This window comes from Phoca vitulina, unplaced genomic scaffold (genome assembly GCF_004348235.1).
Source record: "Phoca vitulina isolate PV1807 unplaced genomic scaffold, GSC_HSeal_1.0 scaffold1, whole genome shotgun sequence".
NCBI lineage: Eukaryota > Metazoa > Chordata > Mammalia > Carnivora > Phocidae > Phoca > Phoca vitulina.
Window position 1 is genome coordinate 77,344,299 of NW_022589704.1, and position 26,354 is coordinate 77,370,652.

General features: G+C 40.8%; 1 protein-coding gene across 1 annotated transcript in view; it reads left to right on the plus strand.

Moving 5' to 3' along the window:
- Positions 1–26,354, plus strand: part of NEB (nebulin) — a 195,348-nt gene that overhangs the window by 114,965 nt on the left and 54,029 nt on the right. Inside the window, exons 86-115 of the mRNA XM_032402834.1 lie at positions 29–232; positions 786–890; positions 4,397–4,501; positions 4,602–4,913; positions 5,622–5,726; positions 6,513–6,611; positions 6,808–6,909; positions 7,050–7,157; positions 7,581–7,892; positions 9,237–9,341; positions 9,448–9,552; positions 9,915–10,022; positions 10,821–10,928; positions 11,025–11,138; positions 11,565–11,762; positions 12,136–12,240; positions 12,927–13,031; positions 13,129–13,233; positions 15,029–15,136; positions 16,142–16,255; positions 16,560–16,757; positions 17,067–17,171; positions 18,059–18,163; positions 18,891–18,998; positions 20,301–20,408; positions 21,287–21,394; positions 22,294–22,398; positions 22,496–22,600; positions 23,228–23,326; positions 23,676–23,786. Of these exons, the coding sequence (XP_032258725.1) occupies positions 29–232; positions 786–890; positions 4,397–4,501; positions 4,602–4,913; positions 5,622–5,726; positions 6,513–6,611; positions 6,808–6,909; positions 7,050–7,157; positions 7,581–7,892; positions 9,237–9,341; positions 9,448–9,552; positions 9,915–10,022; positions 10,821–10,928; positions 11,025–11,138; positions 11,565–11,762; positions 12,136–12,240; positions 12,927–13,031; positions 13,129–13,233; positions 15,029–15,136; positions 16,142–16,255; positions 16,560–16,757; positions 17,067–17,171; positions 18,059–18,163; positions 18,891–18,998; positions 20,301–20,408; positions 21,287–21,394; positions 22,294–22,398; positions 22,496–22,600; positions 23,228–23,326; positions 23,676–23,786 (3,879 nt within the window). The remainder of the gene's footprint in view (positions 1–28; positions 233–785; positions 891–4,396; positions 4,502–4,601; positions 4,914–5,621; positions 5,727–6,512; positions 6,612–6,807; positions 6,910–7,049; positions 7,158–7,580; positions 7,893–9,236; positions 9,342–9,447; positions 9,553–9,914; positions 10,023–10,820; positions 10,929–11,024; positions 11,139–11,564; positions 11,763–12,135; positions 12,241–12,926; positions 13,032–13,128; positions 13,234–15,028; positions 15,137–16,141; positions 16,256–16,559; positions 16,758–17,066; positions 17,172–18,058; positions 18,164–18,890; positions 18,999–20,300; positions 20,409–21,286; positions 21,395–22,293; positions 22,399–22,495; positions 22,601–23,227; positions 23,327–23,675; positions 23,787–26,354) is intronic.

Below are 26,354 nucleotides of genomic sequence, written 5' to 3' on the forward strand. Positions count from 1 at the left end.
TTCTACCTACCTTTGTTTTCCTTCCCAGGCCATCTATAAGGCTGACTTGGAGTGGCTCCGTGGCATTGGCTGGATGCCTGAAGGGTCTCCTGAAGTGTTGAGGGTCAAAAATGCCCAGAAGATCCTACAAGACAGTGTCTATCGGACCCCCGTAGTGAGCCTCAAGTACACAAGTGTTGTTGACACACCTGAAGTTGTCCTTGCTAAGTCGAATGCTGAAAATATTAGTATTGTAAGTCACCTTTCCCTCGTATGTTAAAATTAAGTCATGCTTGGGCGCCTGGGTGGCTCAGTTGGTTAAGCGACTGCCTTCGGCTCAGGTCATGATCCTGGAGTCCCTGGATCGAGTCCCGCATCGGGCTCCCTGCTCGGCAGGGAGTCTGCTTCTCCCTCTGACCCTCCCCCCTCTCATGTGCTTGCTCTCTCTCATTCTCTCTCTCTCAAATAAATAAATTAAAAATCTTTAAAAAAAAAAAAAATTAAGTCATGCTTGTAAGTGACTGATAAATAATTAACCTGGCAATCTATTTGTAAGATAAGAACGTTGATGATAGCAAAGGTTTTAATACGTAATGTTGGTAGGATTGTGTTCTTGTTATTCATAAATTTTAAATGAAAAAGATATTAATACCAATTTAATATTAAATTTGAGCAACTTATGTGAAAAACTTTTAGATGTTTCTTCCTTAATATGAAAAAATTGGGAATCAGAAAAGTTGAAAGTTGTACACTGGAACTAGCAGAATTACAAATTGCAAAGTAATTTTGTGGGTTTTTTCCCATAGCCAAAGTACAGAGAAGTTTGGGACAAGGATAAAACTTCAGTCCACATAATGCCAGATACGCCAGAAATTAACCTCGCCAGAGCCAATGCTCTTAATATGAGCAATGTAAGTACCTCAACAGACTCCTTTTTGGTTTGGAAAGTCACTCAGTGGGTGCTATGATATCCCTAGGGAACTCTTCATAGGCAAGAGAAAAGATTGCCTGAAGACTCTTTACCATCAGCCCTTTGACCAGGAGTGAGGAAAGGAGCAGATCCCTTGCTCTGAGTCACCCAGCAAGGCCAGTTACTGGTGAGCCCATGTCAACATGACAAAAGGGAGAAGGGGATAAGGATGAGAAACCTGAAAGAGGACTGGATGAAGAGACACATGAACAAGAAAGGGACATTAGTGACAGACGAACACAAAATAATGATGAGAATTCTTTGCAAAACTCTATATGAATTTGAAAACCTAGATCTAGAGGAGATTTTCTAGGAAATCATAAATTACCAAAATGACCCAAGGAAAAGAATAAAAACATATAGCAAGAAATTAAGAGGATTATTAAAGACGCTCCTTCCTCCTCTCAGATATCAGGGTCATCCAGATGATTTCATAGGAGAATTCCTTCAGAACTTCAAGAAATAATCAAACAATCATAGAGCCTAATGAAAGAAGGAAAGGCATCACAATTACCAAAACTTGTCAAAAATAATTCCACAAAGGAAAACTGTAGACCAATAATGAGGAAAATCTTAAATAAAAGGTTAACAAATAAAATTCAGTAGTACATGAATATGATAGGAGACAAACAATTAGGGTTCATCCAGGAATGCCAAGAGGGTTCCATATTCAGAAACCTAATAATAGCACAAAAGAGAAAAATCACACATTCACCTTATTAGATTTGAAAAAAGGCATGTGACCAAATCCAATATCCATTCTTATTTTTAAAAATAAAATCCTAGTAAAATAATAAATGAATATCATAATGTGACTAAAAGAGTAAATCTCAAATCAAAGGCCAGGCTCATCCTTAGTAAGCTAATCTTCTCATTCAAGCTAGGAATAAAACAAGGATGCCCACTGACATCACCATTATTATTTAACATTTGCTGGAACTACCAGCTAAGTGAGTAAGTTCCTCACTCAAGCCAAAATAATTACATAAGAGTAAGAATAAAAGATAAATATTGGGTTTAAAAGGCAAAATTATCTTTACTTGCAGGATAAATCCTTATGTCTGGAAAAAGGAAGAGAATGAACTTAAAAATCTATTAGATAAAATGAGAGAATTCGATGGTTAGCTACACAATTTAAGAAAGCTCAAGAAAGGTATTGTCCTCATGGATCACAGAGATTTCTTTTGTGTAGAATAAATATCACCCTAGAAGAAGGATACTACTTTAGTGCAGTTCACCATGGTTTGGAACTTCACGTCTTCCAGAAAATAACACATCTTTATGAGAGAAGGAAACTGCCCAGCAAAGATTCCTCACCATGTGCCAAACTATACCCATTAGCTCTGTTGTAATGAGCTAATTTTTTCCAAGAGATGGGAAGAAAATAAAATTTTGGGCACTGATACATTTTTTTTTTCATACAAGAATAGTATGGTGCAGTGCCCTCTCATCACCAAATGACTGGTTGGAGAGGCAGTCCATTCTTCACCTCAGCCTCTTCTTTTCAATCCAGAGGCATCTTTGGCCGGACAATCAGGGAAGGTCTCATGTGCTCTCTTTTGCATGATACATTTCTCAGCTGAAAATACCAGAACCCTACTGTTGATATCTTGATGTAAGCAAGACTAGTATTTGAAACTATGCCAAAAGTAAAGTTGTGAACTTTAGATATTAGATATGAAGACATTAATGAGAATGGCTTGTGCTTTGGAAGAAATCAAACATCGTATTTGAATGCTAACCAAAATGTAATTTTTTTTTTTTTTTTTTACGCATGGGGTCACCATTACTATAATCTTGATAAAATCCACTATTTAAAACTGTTTCTATCATTTGGGAAACACAACTTTTTCAGGATATTTGTATATGATTTTCTAGTTAACCAAGCAAATTCATGTAAAATTGACTCAATCTTCAAACTAATCATATGAGTAAAATAGTGTTACTTTGTTTTTATCAGATGGGAAGGTTGAGACTTAAAGTGATTGAGGAATTAACCCATGATCTTAAAGTTAGTAGGTGAAGTTTGGCCTCAAACTCAGATTTTTTTTTTTAATAAAAAATATATTTGACTACATAAACAAAAATTTATTACATAATTAAAAATAGTGTAACAATATATATAATAAAACTAAAAACAAGGTTTTAAGTAACATAATAAGTTTGCATTAAATATTCTCCAATACGTTGAAATGTGGAGAATACTATTTCTTTTGTACAAAAAAAAGAGTCTATTGTTAAATAGGACCACCCAAAATTCATGCAAAAACTTGAATGAAAATTCATACAAAACTTATCTGTACTTACAAGGACAAAATTTGTATGAGCACTCATATTTCAGATATGCAAAGCCCATGAAACTATTAATAATTGAAACTCATCTCTCCTTTCTGCACTGTTAAAGCTCCTATATTGTTTGGTATGATTTCTGAATTATACATTTATTATTTCTGAGAATCTCTGACATTGTCAACACAGAATGTGTCCATTTAAATATGAACATATATTTAAAAAGCTATCTGTAAATCAGTCACTACCCTAATTAACTTCTCTGTACAAATAAAAACACACTGCATTTAAAAAAAATGGCCACTGTGGTGGCGCCTGGGTGGCTCAGTCGGTTAAGCATCCAGCTCTTGATCTCAGCTCAGGTGTTGATCTCAGGATCATGAGTTCAAGCCCCACACTGGGCTCCACGTTGGTGGTGGAGCCTACTTAAAAAAAAAAAAAAGCTGTTAACCTCCAACTGTCCTTCAGAAGGAACATCTAACATTCCCAAACAATATTCATCACCAACCACATAAGAAGATCTAAGAAACCATCCTGGGGAAAACCTCCCCTCAAATATAAAATATAAAAAGTTCATAATTCTGAAGATTATAAAATTGACTTGAATTCTAAAATTAATCGAATTATTGAATTAAAGAAATCCAGTAAGGGGCTCCTGGGTGGCTCAGTCGTTAAGCGTCTGCCTTCGGCTCAGGTCATGATCTCAGGGTCCTGGGATCAAGTCCCACATCGGGCTCCCTCTCCCACTCCCCCTGCTTGTGTTCCCTCTCTCACTGTGTCTCTCTGTGTCAAATAAAGTCTTTAAAAAAAAAAAAAGAAATCCAGTAATCCTCATTAATGTCTGACCTTAACCTTATCCCAATGCTGCCAATACGCCAGGACAAAAAGCCACTAAGCCCTGTTATATAAACCATGAGGTACTACAGAGAAGCCATTATTTAAATTAGAAAGAACTCTCATCAAGCCCAGGTCTCTGGACTCCAGACACAATTTCATCTTCCAATAGCATGGTGGAGAATTATTCTTTTACTTATTCCCTTCTTAACTGATTCTGGGACTTCAACACTGGACTGCTTTGATTATTAATTCTACTTGAACCCTTGAAATTATCAGTACATCTGAATCCGAAATGATACCCTATTTTTTTGTCCTCTTCAGAAAATTTACCGTGAAGATTGGGATGAAACAAAGATGAGCTGTGATGTACGGCTGGATGCCATCCCTATCCAGGCTGCCAAGGCCTCCAGGGAAATCGCCAGTGACGTACGTGCGGCTTTGTTTGACTTGTCAGTTTCTAAGCAAACATCCTAGGTGCATCAGGAGTACATACTGTGATCCATCTGCTTTGTTTTTCCATCTCCAGTATAAATACAAGCTTGACCATGAGAAGCAGAAGGGACACTATGTGGGGACCCGCACCGCCAGGGATGACAACAAGATCCACTGGGCCCTCATAGCTGGCAAGATTCAGAATGAAAGAGAGTACCGGCTGCACTGGGCCAAATGGAAGACCAAGTTCCAGAGCCCTGTGGATATGCTTTCCATCGTGCATTCTAAAAATTGCCAGACCCTAGTCAGCGACATTGATTATCGCAATTACTTACACCAGTGGACATGCATGCCTGACCAGAACGATGTGATTCAGGCCAAGAAAGCCTACCAACTGCAAAGCAATGTGAGTGGGCTACATTTTAGGATGAGCTCGTCTATCATTTTGCCGTGACTCCCAGAAAGTTTATATTCTTAAATTTTTGTATCATCACTTCCTGTCTTTATACAGCCAAGAGTTTGGTTTTAGTTAGACCTTCTAGTACAGTGTCAAAAATCCGCAAAGCCGTGGAAGCTCTAGATTCTGTATCAAGGAATAAAGGGTTGTGTGAATACAAATCTTAATTGTAACAATATAAAGACAACGGCTGTGAAAATATTATTTATGGAATTTAAGGAGTAACAGAGGTTGATATCATAAGTAAAACATTGGCAGTCCATGGAAAGGATGTAGGCACAGATAAGCTTTTATAGTTAATACAATGTTTAAAAATCTTGAGTTAATTTGCCAAGGTTTTTTTAAATCAGGAAATTTGGGGTACAAATCTAAGATTTCTTAGTTCTTTAGGAAAAAATCAGAGAATGAAGCTCGGGACGTGCATTACACCCCTGGCAACAATAGGTGGAACTGAATTGAGGCTAACCCCCTTTAAATAGAAAATCGATCCCCCAGTTTTTCTTATCACCTGACCTCCTAATGAATTTACTTACGTTACCTGCCTGGCTGCTTGAGTATGTCATTCTTATGTGTATTTCTCCATCAAACCAAGGGATAGAATAAATAGGACCCGGTTATGACCAGAGTTGCTGAAATCACTCGGCCTTGTTTCCACAGGCTGTCTACAAGGCGGACTTGGAATGGTTACGTGGGATTGGGTGGATGCCGAATGATTCCGTCTCTGTCAATCACGCTAAACATGCTGCGGATATCTTCAGTGAGGTACTCCAAGATTTCACCTGCCATTCAGTGCGTTTCCTGGGAGACTGAACAAAAATATACAAGCCAAAGCTCAATCATTCCCCATCAGCAATTTTAACAATTGCAATTGCTGTCATTTAAGCCAGACATACCTTTTCCCAAAACAATCCTCTACTGTCCCTGTCACATCAGGGGACCACATCCATAATACAATATCCAGTATACTCAGCTGATGCGTGGAATTATATAAAGGGAAAACGTCTTTTGTCAGAAATGGCAATACGCTTGGGAGAAGTTTGTTCAGTTGAAAAAAATGTATTGAGTAACGTGATACACAGATTGATACAGTACATGACCTTGGTAGCTAAGCAAATCTGCTACTTTAAAATCCGTGGGAGATATAAGAAGCCAACCCAGTTGTTAAAAAATAAAATGCTAGGGCGCCTGGGTGGCTCAGTTGGTTAAGCGACTGCCTTCGGCTCAGGTCATGATCCTGGAGTCCCGGGATCGAGTCCCGCATCGGGCTCCCTGCTCAGCGGGGAGTCTGCTTCTCCCTCTGACCCTCCCCCCTCTCATGTGCTCTCTCTCTCTCCTCTCAACCTCTCTCAAATAAATAAAATCTTTAAAAATAAAATAAAATAAAATAAAATAAAATGCTAAGAAAAAGGCCGAATTGCCACGAAGGTGACGTTCAAATACGGCACTCTACACTTCTGGTAGAGACAGGCCCTTAAATCTAGTGTCTCTTTCTCAGCTCAGGCAGGACCAGAAACTGCAACTGTCTGAAAGATATTTTCTTTCCTATAGAAAAAATATCGCACAAAAATAGAAACCCTCAACTTTACTCCTGTGGATGACAGAGTTGATTATGTGACTGCAAAACAAAGTGGCGAGATCCTCAATGATGTAAGTACATGGCTCTCATTCTAAAATTGCCCAATCATGAAATGTCATTTTCAAAGCCTTCCACCTACGTTAGCTCAGCATGCAACCATTGTCTGCAATATGGATTGTAATCATTGAGACGATGCTAGCATTTGCTTGGACAACATTATGCTTTCTTAACATCAAGTAACTTACACCTCTTGCCTCTCCTTTCCAGATTAAATACCGGAAAGATTGGAATGATACCAAATCGAAATACACCCTCACAGAAACCCCTTTGCTGCACACTGCCCAGGAGGCAGCCCGGATACTGGACCAGGTATGGGTTTTAGCCAGATGCCTGGTACTCTGTGTGGGGACAGAGGACCATAGTGTAACTATGGGACATGGATGCACACGATCAATACCCCCATTCTGACTCCTTCGTGTAAGCCTCTATTATGGCTCTCTGTCTTTTAGTATCTCTACAAGGAAGGCTGGGAGAAGCAAAAAGCTACGGGTTACATTTTGCCTCCGGATGCAGTACCATTTGTTCACGCCCATCACTCTAGTGACGTTCAGAGCGAGGTAATTTATCTGTAGATGAGTGCACGCTGGAGTGTGCCTGGGGCTAGCAGGCCTGGCCAGGCTTGGGGATGGTTGAAGTACCTACTCCTTTCTGGTCCTCCCTGTGGGCTTTGGGAGTTTTGTCTTGTTTTGTGGGCTTCTTTAAAAGCTATTGTTTGAGTGCTTTACTCTTTCTTCTATTCCCTCACTTCCTTAAGATTGCTAAGCTTTCAAATAAAATATAGGCAGAATTAGAAAGCAAATCTATTTTTTCTATTTTTAAATTGATATTTCTTTATATTTATTTATTTCAGTGCTTTTTGTTATTTATTCTGAGGGAGGCAGGTAACAAGAGGCTGAAGGACTGCATTTGCTGATCTTTCAAGCCCCCCTTTTCCTTGAGTGCTTGTCAAAACTGATGCAATCTCTATTTTCTCCTACCAGCTGAGATACAAAGCTGAACATGTAAAACAAAGAGGTCATTATGTTGGTGTTCCGACGATGAGAGATGATCCCAAACTGGTTTGGTTTGAGCATGCAGGCCAGATTCAGAACGACAGACTATACAAAGAGGACTATCATAAAACAAAGGCCAAGATCAATATACCTGCTGATACGGTGTCGGTGTTGGCCGCCAAGCATGGGCAGGAGCTTGTCAGTGATATTGATTACCGTAATTACCTGCACCAATGGATATGTCATCCTGACCAAAATGATGTGATCCAGGCAAGGAAGGCCTATGACCTACAGAGTGATGTAAGTGACTTTGTTTCTTAATTATCTAGAAATGTTTGGTATACTTTGAGAATTATAAGCAGCATTCTGGAAGCACCAAGCTTTGAGACTTCAAGCCATAAATATTAAGTTTGTTCCCAGAAGGGAGTTAAGGTTGGATATGATGTAGAGAAAGACCAGGAGCAGTGATTGGCTGACAGCTTTGCCTACTAGTATATCTGAATAACTTTCAAAGTCATTTTTTTAAATTTTTGTTTGCATCATCTTTGCCATCAGCAACATCTTACATCTTCCTGGAAAATTATCAGTTGATTTAAAATAATAATTGGCTTGGGGTGAGAATGGAGAGTGAGTTGGGATTTTAACAATATTGGATGATAGTGTAGTCAAGGACCTGGGAATGCCCTGTTCTTGCTTTGCCAGGCATTTTACTCCTGCAGGCATTTATGAAGGACTTGCTTGTGAGGAATCAAAGCAAAAGGGAAACAAAGTACTGATGAGCCACATGGGGGCCCAGAATCCCTCACACAGAGCTTTGGTAAAGGTAGGGTAGAGAGTACATGACATAGGCCATCTTGCAGTGAAGCCTGAGTCAAGACCTGCAGCTGCCACCAGCAGTCTGCAAGCCACAGAAACACAGTGCATCACCGTGATACTCAGGTGCCCCCAGGAGCTAACCCTACCTGGTCTTCTCATAACCAAAGTGGAAAAACAGGAAATCAAAGACCGCCTGCAGCACAGGTGCTGAGCTTGAGCATCCCACCTCACTCTTGCTGCAGAAGAACAATTGTTGCGGACCTTAATCAGATGAGCAACTCCACTGCAGTTGGTGAGGGGTGGCCTGAGAGAATCCAGGCCCTAGGTGGGGGAGGGGAAAGCTAGGCTTGGCCTGAGGGATGTATCCCCCTGCTCTTTAATACATGACCATTTAGTCATGTCACTTTCTTCATATAGTCTAAATGTCCCACATATTTCTAAGTAATTAAATATAAGTCCGTCTAAAATTTTACCCTCCTTAGTAAAACCTTTTCTTAGGCTCACTGCTGAAAACAATAGCTCCCTGCCCCTAACTCCCACAGCACTTGAGTGTTCTTGCTCTTATACTCTCCCCTTGTAAATGACTTCTCTTTACACTAGACTCCTTTATACTTAGCCCTCAAAGCACCTAGCACAGTACCTCACTCATAATAACAAGCTCAAGAAATATTTCTCAGGCGAACAGTTGAAATCATGACTGAATCAATGAAGCAACAGTCGCCAGAGAGAAATCCTTAAAAAGCTCCTGAATAAGTTGCTTCTGATCTACTGTGTGTAGTCCTGTGTGAGTCACTTATACCTGCATTGTATCTCTCTTCCTGCTCTCAGAATGTCTACAAAGCTGACCTGGAGTGGCTCCGTGGCATCGGCTGGATACCCCTGGATTCTGTGGACTACGTGAGGGTTACGAAGAACCAGGAAATGCTGAATCAGGTACACAAAGCCTGTTCTCACCTCATGCCTGGCCCCCTTGCCTGCCGTGTGGGGGCAGGGACCCAATGGAAGGAGACCAGTCTTAATCATCTCTGTTTCCTTGCAGATAAAATATAAGAAAGATGCTCTTGACAACTATCCTAACTTTTCAAGTGTGGTGGATCCTCCAGAGATTGTTTTGGCTAAGATGAACTCAATCAATCAAAGTGATGTAAGTTTGCTTTATGTATAATGATGTGCATGGACTGGGGAGTTAGGTGTCTGTCATTGACTGCATTTGCTTACCTCCAGATAACTGCTTGTAAGAAAATGGACAATGGGGTGGGAAACTATGAGATCATCGTTCGTGGGAATGTCTTAAAAGTCACTAGTAGGAGATATACTGTACTCACTTACAGAAAATATCTATATTCTTGTCCAAATTATCCTATTAGATAAAATGAACTTAAATTCAACCCGTTCGTTTAAATCTCTAAATGTAGACTATTATCTTGCTAGGTAGAAACTATAAAACTTTATACATTTATATTAACCAAAGGTTTTGTTTGGTTTTGTCTTGTTTTCTCTCCTTAGGTAAAATATAAAGAAACATTTAATAAAAGAATAAAGGGCAAGTATACATTTTCTCCAGATACGCCATATATCACCCACTCCAAAGACATGGGAAAACTCTATAGTACTGTAAGTTTTATTTTATGTAATTTACAGCTCCGTTCTTAATTTTAAGCTCTTGTCAGTATTCATGTCCTTGGCTGATTTTGTGAATAACTGAACTTATAAGATTATTTTTATTGTATTTAGTCTTATTTATTAGAAATAACTTGTCTTTATTAGAAATAGCACTTATTCAGCTGGTATTTTTTTGAGCTCCTGTGATGTGCCAGGCACTGCAGGAAGTACTAAGGGGCTGAAGCTCAATAAGACAAGCCCATCAGGAGCTCATGCAAATGAGAGGGACAGACATACAAGTAAATAGATAATAACGTATCAGGTGCTGTAGCAGCTCTAGGTGCACATAGGACTAAGCACCTGCCAAAGGGAAAAGAGAAGAAAGACTGGTTCTTCTTTAGCAGTCATGTTTAACATCTCCAGCCAACAAATGGAAGATTTGCCCTCCAAATTTTAATTCATCTAAGTCAAAGGATGATATGTGTGTGTGTGTAGTGTGTATGTGCGTGTGCCCAATGGGAAGCAATCTTTGGTGATTCTCTCCCTATGTGAAAATTTATTTTCACTTTTATTAGAACTGTAAACATAGTTAAACTCGGTTATAAAATGCCTCACTGTCTGTAGATTTAATTTGCAGTAAACCAAAAAACTCAGCCCTATTTGTAGGTAGACAAAATAATGGCTCTAAGTAAAGATGTAAGCTTTGCCTTTGAACGTAAATATTTTACCGTGGTTTTACCATTTTCTTTTTAGCAATATCTGAAGGAAGTTGACCACAAACTTTTGTTGACACACATTTCTTTGTTCCAGATACTGTATAAAGGGGCATGGGAAGGAACCAAGGCCTACGGCTATACCTTGGATGAACGCTACATTCCCATTGTTGGAGCTAAGCATGCCGACTACGTGAACAGTGAGGTCAGTAGTACTTTCTCTTCTCATGGGTTTAAGAGTCTTCATTGGGGAGCTGGTTAGAAAATCCCAGTGATTCTCAATGTTGTACCTACTTCACAGCTTAAATACAAAGAGACCTATGAGAAGCTGAAGGGCCACTACCTGGCTGGAAAAGAAATCAGTGAGTTCCCTGGTGTGGTTCACAGTCTGGATTTCCAAAAGATGAGGAGTGTGGTAAGCAAAGCTCACTTTCATGGAGGATCTGTACTGTTAGTCTGCCTGTTTGTAACATGTTCTTTAGTTGAGAGGGGCATGGAGTCCTTCTTGAGATTTATCCCCACCCCTGCCAGTTAGCCTTGTGTTCCTTTGTTAGCTATGGGCTTCCTCCCTTTCCCTCCCTCCTCCACTAACCCACAGTGAAGTATCTATGTATGGAAAAAGGAGAATGCAACAAGGTAACTATTTACCTCCTGTGTTATGAAAGGATAGGAAATTGAAAAAGAAGAAATATATTAAAGTATGAGATCATCGTTCTTAGGCTTTGTTTATTCTAAAGGTACTGATGTATACTAGAAATAAGACTCGAAGAGAGATCAGTCTGAATAATTAACACTTGAATCCCTTTCTTCTTTTTGTCTTTAAAAAAATACGATTCTTTAGTTGAACTACAGAAGAGATTATGAGGATACCAAAGCAAATGTTCACATCCCCATTGATATGATGAATCACGTGCTGGCTAAACACTGCCAATACATCCTCAGTGACTTGGAATACCAACACTTCTTCCATCAGTGGACGTCTCTCCCGGAAGAACCCAACGTTATACGGGCCCGAAATGCGCAGGAGATCTTGAGTGATGTATGATGTCCTTTCTGCAGCTTGACTTACAGACTTCACTCAACCGTGCCTTGGCCCTCCATGCTCCATTTGTCCCTGTATTCATAAATGTTGTTCCTTTTTAAAACACAGTGATACGAGTAACCCCTTTTTGGTGTATGAATCCCCTCTGGGCCATGTGACACCACCTATTTTCATACCGGACTAAACTTAGCCATTCCTCTCCTCCTAAGCTTCTTTAGGTCAGGGCATTAAAGACCTCCAGCTGTTGAGAGGCCCACCCTATGACTGCAAAGCACTGAGCACAGCCAACGGCTGATAGGAAATTATCCAAATGCCCGATTATAAATTCAGTTAGTGCCTGTCACCTTTCATCATTTCTTCCTTCTTGCAGAATGTGTATAAGGATGACTTGAATTGGCTGAAAGGCATTGGATGCTACGTTTGGGATACACCTCAGATCCTCCATGCCAAGAAAGCATATGACCTCCAGAGTCAGGTGAGATCTTCCTAGAAGGACTGGCTCACTGTGGATCAGTGGAATCCATGGTGCTGTCCGTGGGGTGACAGCCAGGCCAGCCCTGGCTTTAACAGTACAGGATCCAGGGCAACCGAAGGCCCCCTGCCCAATAAAACCTCTCCTGGTGACCTGCTGTGGTGTTGGACCTTCTCAGTTTTAGTCTCTCCTGTGGTTTAAGCATTTGATGTTTATAACAGAAAGTTTCCTGAGAGGTGTTTTCATAGTGAACCACTCTCAAGCATCTATGCTGAAGTTGGTAAGGTTAACTTGCCGAGTGTAAAATGCAAATGCATGCTTTGACCTTGGGTAGATAAGTTCTGAAGTAAAAAATAGATATTTGGAAAGTTTCCAGCATACGGCTGGGCTCTGACAGGGCAGGTTAACAGAATATTGAGCCTGAGGGACTGCAGTCAGGGATGGGGCATGTGCACAGAGAAGACATGGAGAATGGAGAAGCAGACCTGACAAAGAGCCAGACCCCACTGTTGGTTGAGACAAACTATTCATTTTGACAACCATACAAAGTCAGCAGGAATATAGAATGATAGCCTCTCTGTTAGTATTAAAGCAGAAACCCAGAAATAAAGGCTCATCTAAGTTGGCATAAACTGCTCTGACGGCAGACCTGTATTTTCCCATTTCCGGTGTCTTGTTTTTCTTTACAGCTACAATATACAGCAGGAGGTAAAGAAAACCTACAAAATTATAACCTGGTCACAGACACCCCACTTTACGTGACTGCTCTTCAAAGCGGCATTAATGCCAGTGAGGTACGTCTTCCTTGTACTTCTCTTCCAGGACGAGCCGTTATTGTCTTTATGTATTTTCGAACAGCAGAAAAGGATAACCCATCTTTTGTGTGTGTAGGTGAAATATAAAGAAAATTATCATCAGATTAAGGACAAATATACGACAGTTCTAGAAACAGTGGATTACGACAGAACCAAGAACCTGAAGAATCTTTATAGCAGCGTGAGTTCTTTTTCTCATCTTTGTCTTTATTCTCCTTTAGAGACAATAAAGGAATAGTTGGGATAGGCACCTTACCCCAAAGGTTTTTCCAGTTTTTTCAGGGACCTTCAGATTCTTGCTTTATCCCATCAGTAGTCCTAGTTACAATTCAGTGAGCCCCAAGTGGAATATTGCACCATCTCATGCAGTTGACACAAACTCAGGAGCTGCTTCCTTATTGCAGGCAGGTACGGTTGAAACTACGCTACATTGACCCTGAGCTTGTCCTTCCCTGGCTTCTCCAGGGGCCAGTGGCTTACAGCCTACAAAGACACTCTTTTTTTTCCTTTCCTCCTCTGAATTGGTTAATTCAACAAACATTTTTTTGAACTTCATTTTGAAATCATTTTAGATTTACAGAAAAGTTGCAAAAATTGTACAGGGAATTCTAGCATACTGTTCTCTGTAATACAATGATCAAAACTAAGAAAAGCCCCTATAGCTTGTTGTTGTTGTTGTTAAGGTTTTACTTAGGGGCGCCTGTGTGGCTCAGTCGGTTAAGCATCTGCCTTCGGCTCAGGTCATGATCCCAGGGTCCTGGGATCGAGCCCCGTATCAGGCTCCCTGCTCAGCGGGGAGCCTGCTTCTCCCTCTCCCTCTGCCTGTCGCTCCCCCTGCTTGTGCATGTTCTCTCTCTCTGTGTGTGTGTGTCAAATAAAATATTTTTAAAAAGGTTTTATTTATTTGAGAGAGAGAGCATGTGTGGGAGGAGGAGGGGCAGAGGAAGAGGGAGAAGCAGAGCTCCTGCTGAGCAGGAAGCCCCACTCAAGGCTCCCTGCACGCATAGTATTATGGCTTTTAATAAATGCAAAGAGTCATGTATTCACCATCACAATGAAGATGCAGAAAACCTCTCTATCACCTCAAAATTGCCCTCTTGCTTCCCTTCTCTCCCTGGACATCCACAGAGGTATTTTCTGCACCAGTTAAAAACAACAACAACAAAAAAAACAACTTTTAAAAACCTTTTCCAGAATGTCATGTAAATGGAATTATGAAGTATGTAGCCATCAGGTCTGGCTTCTTTCTCTTAGCAAAGTGCATGTATGTACTACACACATTGCTGTATAAACCAGTAGTTTATTGTTTTTATTGTAGGGTGGTATTCCACTGCATGAATGTACCACAATTGGTTTATCCATTCACAGTCGAAGGAGATGAGTTGTTTCTAGTTTTTAACAATTATGAATAGAGCTGCTATATACATTTGAGTATAGGTTTTTGTGTATATGCAAGTTTTCGTTTCTCTTGAGTAAATAAATACCTAGGAGAAGAGATATTTTTTGAGCTCCCACTAGCTACAAAAAAGTAGGAAAGGATAAATAGATTTTAAGTTAGTGGTTTTCATCCTCCAGGAATTCCTAGACCTATGGGGAATGAACACAGCATCAAAAACTTTGCTCTAACTTACATACAGTAAACGTCACTCTTTGTGGTGTATGGTACTATATGGCTTTACAAATGCATGGTCATGTAGTCAGCACAGTAGTCAAAATAGAGCGAAGTTCTTTATCACCCCATGATAACTGCCAAACTGTGATAAGTACTATGGTAGAGAACAAAATAATGGACTGTGAAATTATGGTCATGGCATTAAACCTGTTATTCACTGAGGGGTACTTGGATCCTACCGAGTATGAAGATCAGGGGTTATTAAGGAGTGTCTGAAAAAGGCAGATACAGGAAAGATCCCCTCCTCAAGAGCCAACCAGAATGCATTTTTCCATATTCACAAGGTGGTTTTTAACCCCTACAGAACCTGTACAAGGAGGCTTGGGATAGAGTGAAAGCCACCAGCTACATCCTGCCTACCAGCACCATGTCCCTGACACATGCCAAGAACCAGAAGCATCTGGCCAGCAATGTAAGTCAAGTGCAAACGTGATAGCCTCCCACCCACACTTTGCCTTCCCCAGGTCTCTGCTCCTAGAATTTTTCTGGCTGATTCACATGTTATATATATTATATGTTTATGTATATTGTAAAAGAAAATCTTAAATTACATGAGCTATTTAGATACAGTATTAAGTCTTATGAACTTTAACCCTTCATGCCTAAAATGTTCTTAAGTAAAGCCTTTTATTGTAAAATTCCTTGTAACCTTCATTTCAGTCCTAATAAGCCAGTTCCTTTCAGAAAGATAACCTCTTTTAGAGACTTTTACCTCTTAATTGTGAACATTTTACATAGCATTTTAGATCAGTATTACTCAAATCTTTTTTTTTTTTTTTTGCCCATGACCCACAGTGAGAAATTTATTTTATGTTGCAAGTCCACATACACACACACACACACACACACACAGCTGAGTGTATTATGTGAGTTCCTTCTAACAATGTTTTACAGAAGACTACATACTGCTACGCTAAAGGCAATATAGCCTGATCATTTCAATTCTGTTCTATTCATTTAAACGCTAGTGATCCAGTAAATTGATTTCACTACCCTCTAATGGGTCTAATGATACATAGTTAGGAAAAAAGTTTGTTAGACAATATATGGAGTTAATTTCATTTTTACCTGGAGGAAAAACTAATATATGTGATTTTGCCCAGACCCAAGCCTGTTTGGAGGACTGCAGACAGACTAGCCCAAAGGAGCAAACTTCATTTGGGAAGAGAAGTTTTGTATATAGAATTTAGAAAGCTCAGCAGAGGTTTTTGTAGAGTGTAATTCTCAGGCTAACCCTGTGGTCCTTGCACTACACCTGTTCCTCTGTGCACAGAGGAGGAAACAAGCCCCCAGAAGTGCTGACCCCAAGTTGGTTGGATCTCAGAGCTGGGCCCTTCCCATTAAGTCTTGTAGTCTTTAACACTAGAGATCCGTTGCTCTCCAAAACTTTTTCTTCCTTTGTACTTTCTCTCTGTAGGTCAAATATCGAGAAGAATATGAAAAGTTCAAAGCTCTTTATACTTTACCAAGAAGCGTTGAGGATGATCCAAATACTGCACGGTGCCTCAGAGTCGGCAAGTTTAACATCGATGTAAGTAATCCCAAAGGCCTTACTTCAGATCAAGGCTCAGTGGTATAGCCACCTGTCATAAATCAGAACATTTTCTAGTAATGCACGAGGCACTGACAGTGCATATGTGAAGAAGCAAAGTGTTATTTCAGCCATGCTGCTTACCCCACCCCCATGAATCTGTAGAAAGTGTCAGAAAATCCCAGATCCCACCCGATGGCTGTACAGGCATTCCCCTGACTTCTCTGGTGCGTAAGAAAGGCGTTTATTGCCATGATACCTTGCACAATTCCCTGTATAACTGCATGTTATTTTATCTTCATAGCGCCTCTACAAATCAGTGTATGAAAAGAACAAGATGAAAATCCACATCGTGCCTGACATGGTAGAGATGGTTACCGCTAAGGATTCTCAGAAGAAAGTCAGTGAGATTGATTACCGCCTCCACTTCCATGAGTGGATTTGCCACCCTGACTTGCAAGTCAACAGCCACGTCCGGAAAGTCACGGATCAGATCAGCGACGTAAGCCCACTGCTCATGAAGGTCCCCCTCCCTGGCCCCGCACAGCCATCCTGAATGGAAGCAGACTCACCTGTGTCTTCATCTCAGCCTTCTTCCAGTATCGCTTTCCTCTGCTCCCATGGGTCCGTCCCTGGAAGCAGGGCTCTGTGGGCCGCTGTTTTCATGGCACCCTCAGCCTGATTGCATGATGCCTTTTGATGTTCATTCCATGAAGTCATCCTGGGTCCAGAAGGTGTCCATGTCTTTGGTGTTTAAGTTACTGTCATTTTTTTTTTTTTCTGATTCCATCTATCTGCTGCAATCCTTTAGATTATATACAAGGATGACCTCAACTGGCTAAAAGGCATTGGTTGCTACATCTGGGACACTCCTGAAATTCTTCATGCCAAACATGCTTATGATCTACGGAATGATGTGAGTTTGCCTGGTAGTTTAGTTTAGTTTTTTTTTTTTTTTTTTTTTTTAAGTATATTTCCTTTTCTACGTAGTCTAAGTCAAAGGGAGAGTTATGGACATTGTCACAGACCAGCTATGTCTTAAGTGGTGTTGAGGATGGCTGAGCTAGAGAAAGATGCTAAGGAGCAGAGAACAATCCTTTCTCAGTAATGCATGTAGTTTTCCCGTTAAGCGATGCAGTCAAGCTGTCCCGTTGTCCTCTTGTGGAGAAGGGACCCGTGGCTCCTCTCTCTACATTTGGACTATTTCAGATATATTGAGCACATAATTCTCATATTAAGAAAATCTGCTAATTGGGACGCCTGGGTGGCTCAGTCGGTTAAGTGTCTGCCAGGTCATGAATCTAGGGTCCTGGGATCAAGTCCTATGTCAGGCTCCTTGCTCATCGGGGAGCCTGATTTTCCCTCTGCCTGTCACTCCCCCTGCTTGTGCTCTCTCTCCCTCCCTCTCTCTCTCTCTCTCTCTCGCTGACAAATAAGTAAAATCTTAAAAAAAAAAAACTTTTTTAAAAACTTAAAAAAAAATCTCCTAATTTGTGAGGTGCTTGTGATGTTATAGACAGGATCTATTTATAAAGAGAGTTTGCCAAGCAAATTAACACTGTAATCAAGATTTCAGTAAAAAAGCTTAAATGTTCCTAGCCTGCTAGAAGGCTCTGGAAGCTCCACACGACTATAAGCATTAATTATGCAGATTATCATAAAATTCAAATGCCTCCCTGTCGATTGAATAAGTGCTAATGAAAATAAGTGGCATGAGTTAAAAGCAACCAAACCCACTGTGAAAGCAGCAATTTCTCATACAGTGAACCGTCTAACACAGGCTTATTTTATTCCTCTCGGCAGATCAAGTACAAATCTCATGCACAGAAGACAAGGAATGACTACAAGTTGGTCACTGATACCCCAGTCTATGTGCAGGCTGTCAAAAGTGGGAAACAGCTAAGTGATGTAAGTAATGCGGACAGTAATAAAGTAATGTGGACAGTAATGTGGACAGCAATAAAGACGGGGCCGCCGCTCAAGCAGAAGTGGCCTTTTCTAACTGTGAGACCAGAGTCAGCACCTTAGAAAGTGCTTAACGATTCTGCTCTTGTTTCCTAACAACCTGGTGCGTTCAGTCAGTTCCCAGGGTGGAGGTGTCAGCGATCTCACTCTATGAAATACTCCGTGTTTAGAGCTTTTTGCTTTGAAGTTGTGTTTTGTATCCTTGTGTCAAGAGCAACCGTTCTGTCTCGCTGTGGAAGCCTTCTAATAAATTAGAGCTAACTGTGCTAGAAGCAGGGGCGGGCAGGCTCTGAAAGGAGAGATGTGGGTGGAGTCCGGCCTCTACCGCACACCCTCCACGAGACTTGGGCAGAGCCCCGCCCGGCCGCACCTCGGCGTGCTTCTGCGTGCGCCCGTCCGTCCTACCCACCGTCAGGTCTGACGCGGAGCGGGCAGAACCCGTGCAAAGCTGCTCTTTTTTTTTTTTTCCCCCCCTAACCCCACAGGTTAATAAGTAAACAGTAAATCCTACAGGTGAGTTAGGGTGTTAAAACCTATTGTGAGTTCTCTAGGCAAAGGGAAGCAGGCTACTTTTTTTTTTTTTTAAAGAGAGGCTTGGGTTTCCATTTACTTTGCTTCTTTCCAACAATGCTGCTGCAATCGAAACCAACCGACTCCTCTCTGCACGCAGGCTGTTTACCACCATGACTACGTCCACAGTGTCAGAGGCAAAGTGGCTCCAACGAGGACAACTGTGGACCTGGAGCGGGCCCTTCATGCATACAAGCTCCAGAGTGAGGTGAGCAGTGCGAATCCAACACAGTGCCCAGCAGAACTCCAAGAGGCAGCCTACGAGGGCCTGGCCATTGGCTTCTGGGGAGAGCACCTTGGCCTGCGCATTATCTCGGCCTGACCTTGTCAATTGTAAATGCTATTCCGTTCACATGAGTTAAAAAAACAAAGAACCCAAACCGTACATAGTCTGTCTTCTCTTGGCTCGCAGGATCATTATACCAAGCAAGCAATGGGCATTTTTAGAGCAGTGTTTACACGATACAATGAAGGAAACCACCCTACTGGATTCTGCCTCAAAAAACTTAAAAACCAAGATGACAAAGACAAGGCATATAATCACAAAAGACTACTAATAATAAGAGAGAGAGCTAGAAATTACTGTTGGAATTCAGAAGAGAATGAAACTGGATTCCACTCACATATTTCATATTCCTATTCTATGTTACCCGGTCATTCTACTTTGGTCTCAACCTTTAATGTTAGTCTCCGGTATTGAATGTTAAAAATAATTTGGTTTTAATTTGGTTTTTAATATTTCAAATACTATTCCTACTCCTGGAACTCCCCCAAAAGACAGACTATTTAAAGATTTTATTTATTTATTTGACAGAGGGAGACACAGTGAGAGAGGGAACACAAGCAGGGGGAGTGGGAGAGGGAGAAGCAGGCTTCCCACGGAGCAGGGAGCCCGATGCGGGGCTCGATCCCAGGACCCTGGGACCATGACCTGAGTTGAAGGCAGACGGCCAACTGACTGAGCCACCCAGGTGCCCCTAGACAGACTATTTAAGGTCACAGTCAGAAACTCCTTTCCCCCCTTGTGCCAGGGATAGGAGTATCCTGACCTCTTCCCAGCGTGACATCAAGACACTGTGTTTATGGGGAGGATGGGATTCCAGAGATGTACCTTATAATTATGACTCTCTTAGGGATTGGTGATGACATGAATATCATCAGAGGGTGGAGTTAATGGCAGAAGTGGCCCTGACTACCTGTTTTCTCTATTTTTCCCATTTTCTTGCTAGATACCATGCAGCTAATTGGGCATATGTTAAAAACATAGAAGAATTATTTCCTATGAGCCCCTTCCCTCATCGCTCTCTTTTTCAAAAACAATAGGTTAAGAGTAATCTAATTCATTGCCTGACTCTTAGAACTTACTTAATTTCTTCCTGAAATCAGTTTAGTGAACATAAGAACATGAAGTATCTAATTGAAAACCTAACATGAGCTGCATGTGACTGGTTTAGCTTAGATCAGTTATTTGCCGTAGATGTGATTTACCCACTGTTCCTCATTCTGGCAGGGCCTGTACCGAGGAGCTGGCCGGCGCTCTCTGCCTACTGGATATAGGCTTCCAGGAGACACCCCTCACTTCAAACATGCCAAAGACACCCGATACATGAGCAGTTATGTGAGTGGTCTCCTCCTAAGATGGGGTCTGAAGTGGGGGGGCACTAATATTCATTAATAGCCTCTCTGATGCCCTAGGCACGCCCTGAAGGTTCAATGTGATATAATGATGGGACTACAGAAGGGGAAGCAGTGTTTCCTGGGGGTGCTGTGGGTTTGCAATTTGGCAGCGCTCGTGTAGCCCAGTGGGTTAGCATAGGACTTCTGTGGGCTTGCATCTGCATGAACCTTGGCTCACGGTTCCTGGCTGTCATGGTGCCTCTACTTCAGTTGGCGTTAGCACTGATGCATCCTGAACTATTCCAAGCCATGTACCAGAAATGGAGCTTCATACACGCACTGCTGATGTGTGGCCATAGTATTCTCTTTAAGATACAACATCACTGTGTATTCCTTTGGAAAAGAAAGGACTTCTTGCCTAACTGCTGGCCAGGCAGGGGCCAAGACCAGGGGCCCAAAAATATGGTTTCCAAAGCAGAGAGTTGCAGATTTAATCGTCTCACGTGTCATTTTTTTAAATCCGTCTATAAAGCCATTCATCAGTCTCAAAAGTAGTCTCTCGTTTCTTCTTTGCATTTCCTAATTTCCTAGCTCTACTGAGACTAAAAATATAGGTTTTTTCTTGTATTTTTTCATACCTGCCTACAAACAGATTTATCTAGGCAACACTGAATTTTTTCCTTTCTGGACCTGGCTTTATTAGCCAAGAAAATAATTTTCAAGGTTCAGATTATTATCGAAATTTTGTCAGTGACTTTTCCTTATACTTAATCCTGGAGAGTGATTTTCAAATGAAAGCAACAGCTCCTTTCTATTTGAGAAATGTAAAGCTACTCTCTGCTTATCCATCAGTGAACTTACTCTGATTTGGTTTTCCAGTTCAAATACAAAGAAGTTTATGAGCACATCAAGGCAAATGGATACACACTTGGCCCCAAAGACGTTCCATTTGTCCATGTCCGGAGGGTCAACGATGTTACCAGTGAGGTACTGTGAATGTTGATTCTGTGGGGGGAATATTGAGTTTCAAAAGACCATGGCTTTGAAATAAGTCAATCAGATAAAGATAATATGATCATATGTGGAATTTAAGAAGCAAAACAGAGGATCATAGGGGAAGAGAGGAAAAAATGAAACAAGACAAAATCATACAGGGAGACAAACCATAAGAGACTCTTAATCATAGGAAACAAACAGGGTTGCTGGAGGGGAGGGGGGTTGGCGGATGGGGTAACTGGGTGATGGGCATTAGGGAGGGCACGTGATTTAATGAACACTGGGTATTATATAAGACTGATGAATCACTGAACTCTACCTCTGAAACCAATGATACATTATATGTTAATTAGTTGAATTTAAATAAAAAAAATAAAAAAAAGACCATGGCTTTGTTTGAAATGCATTAAGAGTCTACTGTATCTTAGTTATAAATTTATGCATCAGCAAGGAGTAAGAGGGTCCTTTTAGTTACCATTTTGATACTTGTATCGATTGGCAACGTTTTTCTATATTTGGTAATGCCATTGTAGAGACCTAATTCATAGATTATAATGAAATTAATTCCCTTTTTGACATTTGTATTTAAAAAATCTTTAATAAATTTGCATTTTAGTCTGACTCATGACCCTAGTTTTCTATATAAATGATTGGTTTGTATATCTGATCCGATCCAATCATCTGATAGAATGTGGAAGTCTTTGTGCTCAAAATTCTTCACCTAAATAAAATAAGTACCATTTTCTCTTTTTTCCTAATCTCAGCCACTTTCTTTAACCTTAATTGCCCCTCTTATGGCTCTTTATGTGGAATATTTGATTGTTGATTAGTCAACAGACGCCCTCTTCTTTCTACACTAAATACCTGGAATGGTTTTTCTTCCAATGTAGAGATTGTATCGGCAACTGTACCACAAACTGAAAGACAAGATTCACACAACTCCTGACACACCTGAAATCCGCCAAGTCAAGAAGACACAAGAGGCTGTCAGTGAGGTGGGTATTTTCTTAGGAGAGAGGGCAGGCTGTGGAACCCAGGGAGGAATGTCAACCATTTGGTCTCTGATGTGTGTGTTTCTGGGCATTTTTTTAGTTGATCTACAAATCAGACTTCTTCAAGATGCAAGGCCACATGATCTCAATGCCATACACACCCCAAGTGATCCATTGCCGCCACGTGGGAGACATCACCAGTGACGTAAGCATCTCATAGGGGTCTTTCTGAAGGGCTCTTACCAAGAGGCTGTCTGCATTTAAGCCAACCAGGGTCTTTGAACAGTCTTCTGTGCTGAGTACTTCTAAACTGAGTATATAACTTGGAGGGGAAATTGTGTGGAAGCAGGACCCCACATTTCTCCAACTATGGACATAGTAGTAAGAGGACCACTTGGGAATATAAGATTTGCTGGCCACCATTCTGCATTCAACACTGAATCATTAGCAGCTCTGCACTCTACACGACCTCTGTCCTGGGTCCTGTTCATTATCCTCCTCCTGCTCATCCCCACTCCTAGCCCCTTTAACAACTTCCTCCTGCCATTTTTTTTTTCTCCTTAAATGTTTCTTTATCCTAAAAGACCATTCCATTCAATCTAAGCTTTTCTCCCGTCAATATAATAATAACAAATAGCAGTGTTCTCCTCAGGTCCAGATTGGAGATTAAATTTTAAAACCTCTGATTCATTTGGACGAAGCAAACTAAGAATAGAGGGTGGGTGTGTGCAACCAAAAAGAAAAGTATTTCAGTATCAAAGTGTCGCTGCTCTTATTTGTTCCTGGTTTATATTTACTCATGGCCAGCTATATTTCTGTTTCTGCCACACAGATTAAATACAAAGCGGACTTGCAAGTCCTCAGGGGACTGGGCTGCTTCCTGTATGACACTCCCGACATGGTCCGCTCCCGGCACCTGCGCACACTCTGGGTGAGTGCACACCTTCACGACATGTAGCTACCCCCGCACAGCTGCCATACATCCCGTCACCAGCCGCAAGGTGCTGGACAGAAAGAACCTTTGCCTGCAGCTACTTTTAAGGGGAAATTTACCACTAACCAACTTGAACCAGTTGTGACCCACTTAAGCTGATCTATGCCTCTGTGAAAGATGATGAACTCAGTGAAATGACGGTCATCTGTGTTGGGATGGGAAGACATCCAGGGTACATGAAAGGCCTGCTCAAGTCTCAAATGCCAGCACGTGAAAGATAGTGTGTGACCATGGCATGCAATTGCTTAAATGATCAATTAACTTCTATTTCCATTGTGTTTTTAAGTCTAACTACCTGTACACTGATAAAGCAAGGAAGATGCGCGACAAGTACAAAGTGGTGCTTGACACTCCAGAATACAGAAAAGTGCAGGAACTGAAGACACATCTGAGCGAGGTAAGGATGCTGAACCTGTCACTATAAAGTGATTTGTTCCTCCGGTGACTACATTGAGCAAAAAATCCCCTCTGCCTTTAATTACGGAGTGGCTTCCATATCTAAGCAAGTCAGTTTACCTCATTTTGCCTCAGTTTACTTATTTTGTTCCCTTTTGATAAGATGAGGATATTGATACTTGACTACGAAACCGAATTTACTTCAAAACTCCCTCTTCAGTCCCTGCTATCAGAAACCCTAATCATGGCAGTGCCATTGGAAAAGTCTTTAATGGCTCCCTGCTCTGCTGCCCACTCAACAAAACCTAGACTACGTTGTTTTATTTTCAGTTGGCTCTGAGGCTTTTGATTTATCACAGCTAATTGTGCATAGATCTCATGCTCTCACCTACACTCTCGGTTCCTTTCGAGGGGTGGACCCCATCTTGTTTAAATGTGTATCCCGTAGTGCCTTGGCTGTAATAAATGGCCATGTTTGCCAGTGACTCAATGTGCTTTGTACAGGTAAGGGCATTCCACAAATGTAAATGGTCTTTCTTATTATAGGTGAGTTGGCCATTCTCATTCAACTTCCATTTTGTCTTATGGCCTCATCAGGCTTCACCGAGCTAAACCACACATTGGCTGTCAGGCCACTTCATTGACTCCCCATTTTCAGTGGTTCTGATGGCTGCTAATTAAGAATCACTTATGCTCTTAGACTTAGAGATGTCCTGGCAAACCAGATGTTGCCCTCACTGGGGGATGTGCAGCTTCCTAAACTCCTAGTGAGCTAGAGGCAGAGGATGATTAATTCTTTAGCTTTTACAAATGCTACATTGAGCCCCTTTGCTTTGCTGAAGGCTTACATATATTGCTTCAGCCGACACTAGCCCTTAGCCAGGAATGCTCATGTTCTTTTGTCTCAGCAAAGTTGTGCTTCTCCACACTGGCTGTGTATCAGAATCACCTGGGAAATATTTCTAGACTACCCATGAGTGGACTCCGACTCCCCAGCCTCCCACCAGACTTTCTGATTCTCTGTGTCTGGGCATCTGCATGCTTTTAGCTGCTCCATAATAATTCTAACGTGCAGCCAGTGTTGGAAACCACTGCTTTAAGTATCACATCTGTCCTCCAGCTGCCACATAATAAAACATCGAATGGCAACTTAACATGCTCATTGGTATCTCTAAAATACCTTTATTTCTCTTGGCTGTTTGGTTTCAGAATTATCTAAAACTTTAATTTCTCCTTTTCCCAATTCCTATTGGGATTCTGTGTGTCTTATGCATCAACATTGAGGAAGAAGAATAGCTGCTCTCCAGTAATTCATTTTCTCCCACACTTGCCTCACTGGTAGAATGATGTGAGCTTGATAAAATATTGATCCACTTCTTCTATTTTTTTGAAAGATTTTGAGGAAGATTGGTATTAATTCTTTGAATGTTTGGTAGAATTCACCAGTGAAGTCTTCTGACCTTTTATTTGTTGGGAGGTTTTTAATTACTGATTCAATCTCCTTGCTAGTAATTGGTCTGTTCAGATTTTCTATTTCATCATGATTCAGGGTTGGCATGTTGTATGCTTCCAGGAATTTATCTGTTTCTTCCAGATTGTCCAATTTGTTTAGCACATAATTGTTTATAGTAGTCTCCCTGATACTTTGTATTTCTGTGGTGTCAGTTTTAACATCTCTTTTATTCCTGATTTTGAATTCTCTTTTTTTCTTGGTGAGTCTAGCTAAAGGTTTGTCAATTTTGTTTATCTTTTCAAAGGACCAGCTCTTTCATCAACCTTTTATATTTTTAGTTTGTATTTTACTTATTTCTTCCCTGATATTTTTTTTCCTTCTTTCCACTAACTTTGGGCTTCATTTGTTCTTCTTTTTCAAGTTCCTTGAGGTGTAAAGTTAGGTGGTTTATTTGAGACTTTTCTTGTTTCTTGAGGTAGGCATTGTTATGAACTTTCCCCTTAGAACTGTATCCCATAAGTTTTAGTATGTTACATTGCCATTTGTCTCAAGATTTTTTTTATTTCTCTTTTGATTTCTTCTTTGACCCATTGTTCAGTATCCACATATTTGTGAATTTCCCCATTTTCTTCATGTAATTAATTTCTAGTTTCATCCCATTGTGGTTTGAAAATATGCATGATATGATTTCAATCCTCTTAAATTTACTGAGGTTTGTTTTATGGCCTAACATGCCATCTATCTTGGAAAATGTTCTATGCACTTGAAAAGAATATGTATTCTGTTGCTTTTGGATGGATGTTCTGTAAATATCTGGTCTACTCTATCATTTAAGGCCAATGTTTCCATATTGATTTTCTGTCTGGATAATCTATACATTGATGTAAGTGGGGTATTAAAGCCCCCGACTATTGTTGTATTGCTTTTCTCTGTTTAGGTCTGCTTATATTTGCTTAATATATCTACATGCTCTTATGTTGGGTGCATAGTTACAAATATTGTATCTTTTTGTTAGATTGGCCTCTTTATCATTATGTAATGCCCATCTTTGTCTCTTATTAGTCTTTAAAGTCTGTTTTGTCTCCTATAAGTATAGCTACTCCACCTTTCTTTCGG